This window comes from Egretta garzetta, unplaced genomic scaffold (genome assembly GCF_000687185.1).
Source record: "Egretta garzetta isolate BGI_Z169 unplaced genomic scaffold, ASM68718v1 scaffold1013, whole genome shotgun sequence".
Classification (NCBI taxonomy): Eukaryota; Metazoa; Chordata; class Aves; order Pelecaniformes; family Ardeidae; genus Egretta; species Egretta garzetta.
The window spans coordinates 7,612-17,236 of record NW_009259098.1 but is presented as its reverse complement, the minus strand read 5'-3'; the positions used below and the strand labels follow the sequence as shown (position 1 = coordinate 17,236).

Below are 9,625 nucleotides of genomic sequence, written 5' to 3'. Positions count from 1 at the left end.
AAGATATTTTTTCATTTCCTGTTCTTCAGGCTGGTCTGGGAAATTGTTTCCACCTAAAGTTATATACCTATTAGAAAAAAAAAGTTTAAAAGTCTAAAACCAATTTGGGTAAACACTTTCAAATAGAAATATTTAGAAGTTTTCATGAAGGTACATTGTTTTGCAGCTACATCCAGTAACATATATTGTAAGAGTGGAGCAAATGTCTCAAAGAAATAATTTAGTCTAAATCATTTTCTGTAGACATCAACAGTGGTGTTGAAGCTTCCATATTAGAAATTAATCAGCTAAGTGCTTTTTGGTTTTGTTTTTAATTTCAGATATGGTGGAATTCCAGATTTTACCCACCGAAGTGTGCAGTACTTGGAGAAAAAAGCAAAACTCAAGTCCAGATTCTTGGATATGCGTAAACCAAGGAAGAGCAAAAACACACACATCTTCTTTACAGAGGAATCTGAAATGTCTTGCAAAAAAAATAAAACTTTAAAGAAGGTAGGTTTAATTGTTAGTGTTGCTGTAATACATAGATTTATCTGCTCCCTTAGCTGTTGTTGAATTATGAAAATAGAAAAAAAAATAAATAAATTGCCCAGAGTAGGTAGCATTTTTTAAGTGTCAGTCCACTTTTTTTTTTTTTTTTTTTTTTTTTTTAAATCCCCATTTTATGTGGAGAGTAGTTAGGTTAGGGTGGATGCTGAAGGGCATTGGTGGATTCTTGGCAATCTGTCAAGATTGTGAGCTTAATGGCAGGGTTATGCAAAAGTCATTCCTGACATCTGGGTGCATCATTCCTTTAGAGGTGTGTGTAGGTTTCTATAGTTACTGGAGGTATCTCTGATTTTAAAATGCATGTGAGGACGTTTGTTAGTGCTGGCATTTCAGCAGTGAGAGAAAACTGTTGGTATAAGTTAGTGTATTTCATGTAACTCCATGTTCTTAGTAATTTGTATCAACGTCTTTGCTTACACCTGAACCTGCATTTATTTTCACCTATAACTTTATGCTTAATTTTTTTTAACTCAGAAATTAGTAATGAGTAGAAAAAATTGTTTACTGTAGATTTTTATTAGTTGAGTCTCTTTAAAGTCTGTTAGCTTAGATTTTCAGTGTTACTTTGCCTTCTTCTGGGATGCTTGGCATTCCCTAACACCCCTGTCTTCTGGTGCTGGCAGCACATACTGTATTGAACTCCAGTCCCATTGCTATAATTTTTGATCAGAAGCTTGACTGTTGCCATCTTGTACCTGAGGCCAGTATAGTTCGAGGGCAGCTTTAATTACGTGAAGAAGAAAAAAGTTACACATTTCCTCAGACTTTCTGGTAAGGCACTGCTCCAGGCCTAGTGCCACTGAGTGTAACGTAGAAGTGAGGATCTGCGTATGCCTTTGAAGAGTTTGGACTGGTGTCAGCACGTTGGGTAGGATGTAACGTTGAGCTCTGCTGTGCAGCAGAACCCTTCTAGCACGTGCACCGTTTGGTACATCTTGGAGATAAGGCAACTAATGTATGAAGGTAATTTTACCTGTTTATGCTAACCTGGAAGGCAGAGTACAGCTTCTCTGAATGCAGACCAGAGAAAAGATAATTAAGAAGTAGAGGTCTTGGTCACCTGCGCTGTGGCAAGTCTGGCTATTTATATTTCAGATATTACTTGAGAGTGATTCACTGTATTGATCAGTTGATTTTGTGGAGTTTCTCTTTTGCACGTAGCTGGTATCTAGTTCCCAAGGACAACTTGTTCCTAGGTGTTGTAAAAAGGGAACGCAATTAAGGACAATGTTTTGACTCTGGATATTTTACTTTTTTTCAAAATACGTGTGGTAGAGAGCACATGCATGGCAGGTGCTTTTGAACTGTAAGGCTTTTAAACTGTGCTCTTGGTAGCTGGTTAACAACACCATCTAATTGTCTGTGATATTTGACAATTGCAGGTGGAAGCGTTCCTAAAGCGGGTTAATAAACTTGGGGAGGAAGCCACGTCCCAGGCAGCCTCCCCCCAGGGTAAAGCCGAGGCATCCTCCGCGAGCAGCGACTCGGAGGGTCAGAAGAGCATTGCTGCCACACAGATTGCGACACCGAACGCTGAAAAACAAGAGCCACTGTCTTCCAGCGTGGCCTTCACAGAACCTGGAGGGCATAACCTTGAGGAGGAAGCGCAGGATGCGGCAGCGAGCGGCTCCGATGGCCAGGGTGCGGGGAGGCAGGAGCGTGTCCACGGGAGGCAGCTAGTCTCTCTGGATATTCCCGATTATCTCCGGGCAGAGACAGAGGACGTCAGCCAAGGTACATCGGCTTCCTACAAACTGGAAGTGAATTGGCAGTGGACTAATCCTGCCTTCCCCAATTACAGCATTGTGTTGTATTTATTTATTCTGTTTATTCAAAGAGACTCGTTAGGTCTGAGGGGTAATGAGGCCGATTGAGGGCTGTGCTAGCGGAATGAGTTTATTCCCGGGGTGCCAGAATCCCAGGTCTTGTCTTTAATGCTGGCAGTATTTCTTTATAGCTAAACAGTCATTGTTGATCCTAGATGTGATCTAACAGGTTTCCAATTCACACCCTTTTTCCTGTGTAAGGATGAGGAGGATTAACTTCGGGTAGATGCATGGACCATCAGGTTTTGGGTTCTCAGATGCACATTGCTGGGCTTTGAGGAGCAAGTGTTGTTAAAAGTTATTTTCCAGGGAAAAAGAAAATCTGTATTATGATTTTTTTCTATTTAACACTGTTAAGAAAGGAAAACAGGATTATTCAGGTTTCTACATGTAGTTTAGTCCTTCCTATAGTAATTCAGTTATGTTAGATTTCTACTGTAAAATTCTTGTCAAGATTGGTTCTTATTCCTTATTTATATAAGAGCATTAAATTGGTCTCTGATCCACTTGTTTTGCCATCAGTGGAAGTTGATGGCTAGCCTGTTAAGGCTCTTAAATAATGGGTGAAGTGTTATGATTTTTAGGACTCTGACTAGGTAACACTATTCCCTTGAAATATAGGATACTGATTTTTGACTTAAACCACTAATCTGCATAATCTGGCAAACAGTAATAAAGGACATATAGCAGTGTTGTTAAACATGAGCATCTTGTATCTTAACTCTCACCTACCTACTGACTACTTTCCTAGCCTACAAGAACAGTGATTGTTAACTTTTGCAGTGTCTTCCAGCTGCAGATGAAAAAACTACCGCAAAGAAGAAGGAGAAAAAAAGGAGAAGGAGGAACAGAATTGCGCTGGGAGCTATACCTGCCGAGATTGCTGCTGATCTGGAGCTGGCCAAGTACTGGGCACAACGCTACCGGCTGTTCTCTCGGTTTGACGAGGGAATTAAACTAGACAGAGGTGTGCTGAGTACAACGTGTGCCCTGACTTGGTGGTATAAATTGTATCCAAACCTGTGGCCCTTCTTGTAGTTTATTACTGATTTTTCTTGTAAAAAGAGCATTACTGAGTGTGCGTTTGCACCTCTGGATAAATTCCATCCCCCAGCAGGCAGGTGAAGAGAAGTCTTGGGCTTCAGTAGAGCTTCTAGCATGGGATACCCCTGTTTGCGTTAGTCCTGATGTTTGCCAAAGATCATACTGTACCCAAATTATGCTTGATCAGGGCTTTTTCAGAAACTCGGTAACATTTTTCTATGTCTATATTTTATAAAATATTTTTGTGAAACTTCCAAATATGCTGATGGATCTAGTTTTGTTTTGTTTTGACTTTCAGCAGTCACTTTCAAAGTTACTTTTTTCCCATATTTACATGGAAACCACTTCAAATCATAATTTATAGGTAAAGGAGGAATTATGGTGACTGCTTTTTTTGTATCTTGGGTTTGCTGGTTTTCTAAGTCTTTCACTTCTAATGCTCTCCCACATAAACACTAGATTATTTGGCAGACCAGGCATTGCTATAAAGAAAATAACGTCGGATAAGAGAGAATATGTTTGTGGTTTTATTTGTTACGGAGCATAACCGTGATGTATAAAGTTTTTCGTAGCTGTCTCAGTGGACTTGTCCTTGATAAGCCAGAATCCTCAGCACCAAGTTCAACAAAGCATTTACTGAGATTTAGGCATATCTGTTTGCTTCAGTGAGACTTTGTTTGCTTAGCAAATCGCTGGACTGACCAGAGTTTATCATCTTCAAAGCCTATATTTCCTGGTCAAATGCGCTAAGCTGAAATTGTTGGGATTAACGCTAAATCTTCAATTGTGTGTGGGGGTTGGTTGTTTATTTTTAATTTAGGTGACCTTGAAATAAGAGGCGAAAAAACGCTTATTCCTTTTCCTTTGCAGAGGGTTGGTTTTCTGTTACTCCTGAGAAAATAGCCGAGCACATTGCCACCCGTGTTAGTCAGTCATTCAACTGCGATATCATAGTGGATGCGTTCTGTGGGGTTGGAGGAAATGCTATTCAGTTTGCATTGACCTCAAAAAGAGGTAAGCAGGTGTTGCATGCAGTGTGTTATTTTGTTTCTTCAATCTTGTTCCCTAAAAATTTGTATGCATTTTGTTCACTGATTTTTATAATTGTTTTTCAGTGCTTCTGAAGCAACAGAAGCTTTTTTGCTTCATCAGGCTCACAATACAAGCTTTCTGGTTTTAAAAAGGACGTATAAAACTGCTTTTGTATTTTAAGTCAGAGTTGGATTTGTGTTGTACTGGTCAAAGTTACTTTTACGTGGCATAGTAACTAGTCTGTCAGATTCTCTGAAGATTGCTGGTGAAGCTTGAGTTCTGTTTGCAGTGCTGACCTGCAAGGACGCCACGAAGCTGCTGCTCTTCCCAGTTGTTAGGCCAAGCCTGTGTACTCAAAAGCAGGTTACGTGTGAACAGTACTTAAAACACTTGAATGGGATCACCTGCAGGTACAGCAGAACAGAGTACAGAAAAGTGATGGTAACTTAATAGGAGTCTAAGTTCCTGTTGCCAGCTAATGAAATTGCAATGAAACATTGAGAGTGCTTTCTGTAAAAACGTTGACTACTTGATATTCCTCTACTCATCCAACACTCTAGTAAAATACCAGCTCATCTAACGCCTCTGAGTAATCTCTGAGCAAGGCAAATGGTAGTTTCTACTGCATTAAATTTGGTAGGCTATGATCGCTTTTATAAATATCTTCCAGATTTCACTTAGCTCTTTTTATTTCCTGGCTAAATTTTTATTTCTATGCTTATGTACCGCCCTTATATCATGCTCTTGTGCTGTGCTGGGTGTTTCTTTTAAACTCAATTTTCAGTACAGTGTGATCAGCCACAGATAAATGTTTATTTTTAACAAAGGAGAAGTGTAAGTTTCTAATTGACACTGTTTTAGCTGTCAGGCTCATGCCAAGATTGAAGTGAGGACGACTTCCTCTCTTAGCTGGACAGTCTCCACTACTTGAGCTGAGGTGGAGGATTGTCAGGAGGTAGTAGATGTGTGACTGCTCTTGGTGGAACCTCTGCTCCCCCACCTAAGGGCAGGTCCTTCCCCTCTGAGGAACTGTAGCTTCATGTCTACCATGACCCAGAAAACTGAAGTAGTCACCGCACAACAGTAGGTTATAGATGTGACTTGTATCTGGTGGCTGCAGAAGAACGCCTTCCTCCTGAAACATCCTTTTTGTGGTCGGGTGGCATTTGCAGTTCACGTTAACCTGTGCGTTTGCTCTCTCTTCCACTTGCAGTGATCGCTATTGATATTGATCCTGAGAAGCTCAGTCTCGCCCGCAACAACGCTGAAGTGTACGGCGTGGCAGATCAGATAGAATTTGTGTGTGGAGACTTCATGGTGCTGGCTGCCGACCTGCAAGCAGATGTTGTGTTCCTCAGCCCGCCCTGGGGGGGGCCTGACTATGCCACTGCCGAAATCTTCAATATCCAAACCATGATTTGCCCAGACGGATATCCTTTCAAAGTTACACATTGTTGTAATTTTCAGTATTTTCAGTTGTTTACGAGCGGTTTTCTCTCTCTCTTCTCTTCCCTCTCTTGATGTGGGCTTTGCATGTCCAGTTGGCTGACTGGGGATATGACCAGTGGCTGAAGTCCCAGTTGTGGCGCATTTGTTTAGTCCTTCTCCCCTAACCTCAGCTGTATGACTTTGACCACCTAAAATTAAATATTTTTATTATCATTTCTTATTTTTTAAAAAATTCATAAAGAGTTATTCTTAAAAGTAAAAAATCCCTTAGAGAGTTGTAGTAGCTTCTTAAAGCATTAATGCAGCAGTTTTAACTCCTTTATATTATTTTATTAAAATACCCTGAACTAATCAAATAGCCATGTAGTGTGTATGTATAGGTAATAATTAGTTATGTAAGCTATGACTTTGTCATGAATTCCACTTTTTAATTGATTTATTAAAAAATTGTCTTCCTTAAAATACCTTACTCAAATTATTCTCAATCATAGTACCTGCCTATGACTTGGGAAATCACAGAAGAGTGAAAGCAAAATATTAACCCTTTTAATTAATGTATAAAATTCCATGCCAACTTATTAATGGTCATTAATCTGGGAAGGTAGTAGCATAATAGTTCATCAAATATAAAGTGTGGTGGGGTTTTTTTCCCCCAAAATCTCCGTTGTTTCCTCTTTGGCTAAAATGTAGCCATATATTTAAGAGTAGGGAGATCTTTGTATGCATGTGTGAGAGATAGTCCATGAAACGGATTAGAAAACAAATATCAAACCAACGTACTAACTATAAAGTACATTCAAATTTCTCAAATGCTTCTATGTAGTTCACTTAAATTTTCTTTAAAAGTGAGTTGTTAGGGGTTTTTTCTACATTGTAGGGCAATAATGGTGAAATAGAGTTTCTACATTTAGACAATAATAATTTCTGCATTTCAGAAGAATATCTAACACACACGCAGAAGACTAACTATAATTTAATTGCATAGTAACTGAATTTGGGACGTACTTTCAAAATGAATGAATGTAAAGCAACTTCTCCTTCCCCATTCTTGTTTTTTCCTTTACTGTCTCCTACATTTGAAATTTTCAGGCTCTCCAAGAAGATCACAAACAATATTGTGTATTTTCTACCTCGGAATGCTGACATTGACCAGGTATGTTACTGGATAAGGGCTTGGTAATTACAAAAAGCTCAGCTGGCTTAAAGCATAGGTATTATAAGAACAAAAGTCTGTTCAGCTGAATGTGGGCTGTTTTTGGTTTTAAGTCTGAGCCTTATGTTAAGTGATTTCTGTGTTTGCAGTACTTTTGATGTATTTAGAAATGGGAGTAGTAGATTATTTCCATGATTTTGATACTGTTCCTTCATAAAGCAACAGGTTGGAGGTTCTTACAGAAGATCCAAAGCCAGCAGATTTGCTGAATGCTAGACAGATACATCATTATCAAAGAAAGAAGAAGTTCTTAACCAGCTCTTACTATCTGATAAGTTGCTGATTCCTAAACTTTCATGGCTTTCAGTTTATGAAGGAGTTGCAGGAAATCACTGTACAGCCTGCAATCGCTGCTATCACTGATTAGTAGATCAGAGACAAATGTTGTGCCACCAGAGGTTGTACTGATGCTGTCCACACAAGTGTGTGGTTCCATATGGGCTGCTTTCATTACAATGATTAGATAGTTAGATGTATCACTGACTTGATAAACACACAGTTTTTCACTGGCCTGGGGTTTTTTTGTTAGAATTTTTTTTAAGTAATTAGGTGACTGTAACAATTCCCCTGAGTGTCTCATTTAGTTTCCTCTGTGTATTTTCTATGTTAATTATGTCTTGTAGATTTTTGCAAAGAAGGGAGCAGTGAGATGTTCTCTGCTTTTCCAAAAGCTGTGTCTGACTTGGAGCAGGCAAGGTCTCAAGCCACATGGTGGCTTGCAGAATCTTTGGTGGCAAACAGCTGACTTGAGAAACAGGCTGAAATTCACGTGGCCAGAGTATTGCCACACTATGAGCCCATGTAATGCACAGCACCATTTGTACTGCAGGTGATGGTTCAGTTGCATTTTGCATTTCAGGCTGGCAAAATGTCAAAAATGGCTTATGAATCTTTGAACAGGGACCTTAATTTTAGGCAGAGTTTCTCTAGTTTCAACTTCTAACCACTGCGTTTTACCAAATGTTTCATTCCCGTGCTGAAGAATGACCTTACCAGGTTTCTGCTCTGCTCACGAGCACTTTTTACTGGATTTATAAGTGGGCAAAGGCATCTACATTTCACTTACGTTCCCACAAAAGCATCTAAGAGTACTATCCACAGGCTTGCACCTATTCCTACAGAAGAGCTCAGCACTTCTACATGGTTGGGTTAGGTGTCTTGCCGCCTCTACATCTTGGTCCAGTTGGCTCTGAATGTTGGTGGTGTGCTCTAAGTGTTCCTTGATGTACATCCAGTTTAATGAAGTAAATCTTAAACATTTTTTGCAGATTAATACCTGGAAACTGAATAACTTGGATAAGGTAGTATTTGCTGAACAGGTTATCTGATGCCTTAGATTTAAATGGAAACTTAAAACTCTAAGTTTGATTTGTGACAACATCGCTTAGGCATGTAAGATTTGCCTCTTCTGTGTCCTCAAAAGTTTAGTCTCTGTACTCGTACAGAGATCACGTAGCTCCTAGAATAGGTGTTCTAATATGCTTAAAGTGTAAGGTGGCAGTTGTTAACACTTAAGTACTCTGCCTCTTGTCTCTCATTGACTGACTTGAATCTGCAACCGAGGTGTGCTTGTGTGCTTTGTCAATTAAAATTTATTTAGAAGCTCACTTAATTGCTATTGCAGACCTCCATGAAGATGTTTATACTGACTGTAAGCCAGTGTATCGGTGCAAGTTGCTTGTCAATGACAGTGGATCTCGAGCAGAAATGGAAATAAATTCCCAGCAGTTAGAAGCACCCTTACAATAAAAATATTGTTTAACCTTTAGTTAAGGTGGTGCAAATTTAGTGGAAAATGTGTTGCTTTTTATTAGATAGCTAACAGAGAATAGGGATGCTACTGCTGGTGTGACAGCAGGTAGTGGCTGACCTTGACCTAGCTGTGTGGGAGGACTCTGTGTTCATTTCCTTACTGGTAGACAAGACTTCCAACCCTGTTCCACATGATTTTATTGCAAAAACAATGCTTATTATGTCTGCAGGCACGGCCTTTTCTCTGTAGAGTTAATCTTGTAGAGAAAGATGGCGTTCTTTGAATTCCTTTACAAAATTCACTGAGATTAGGTGGAAGAGGAGAAATGAACTTCTGCACTTCTGCCTCGAGAGGGAGCAGCGAACCAGTGGAATATGGTTGGTGCGTTTACAAGAAATGTGAAACATTTCCCTTAATTGCATCAAATCTCCTTATTTACAGGCATGTTCCTTTACTTGTTACAAGATTTGTAATGTATACAGGGCCATTTTTAGGTCAAATCAATCTCTCAAAATACTCTTTCTAGTTAAGGAATAATCAGGAATTATTATATCTATGTGTGTGCACATATATATAAAATATATTGTTTTATTAATAATGCCTATTTTGTAGGTCATCTGACACTCTTGTTGATACCCATCTCTTTGCAGCATGTTTACGTCTGAGTCTTTTCTTTCGTTAAGTTTTTTCCACATCCCTTAAAAAAAAAAAAAAAAAAAAAAAAAAAAAAAAAAAAAAAAAAAAGGGGGGGGTGGGGAA

General features: G+C 39.2%; 1 protein-coding gene across 1 annotated transcript in view; it reads left to right on the top strand.

The window, feature by feature from the left end:
* Positions 1–9,625, top strand: part of TGS1 (trimethylguanosine synthase 1) — a 20,689-nt gene that overhangs the window by 7,590 nt on the left and 3,474 nt on the right. Inside the window, exons 6-11 of the mRNA XM_035890720.1 lie at positions 321–492; positions 1,932–2,283; positions 3,169–3,342; positions 4,290–4,433; positions 5,665–5,881; positions 6,975–7,053. Of these exons, the coding sequence (XP_035746613.1) occupies positions 321–492; positions 1,932–2,283; positions 3,169–3,342; positions 4,290–4,433; positions 5,665–5,881; positions 6,975–7,053 (1,138 nt within the window). The remainder of the gene's footprint in view (positions 1–320; positions 493–1,931; positions 2,284–3,168; positions 3,343–4,289; positions 4,434–5,664; positions 5,882–6,974; positions 7,054–9,625) is intronic.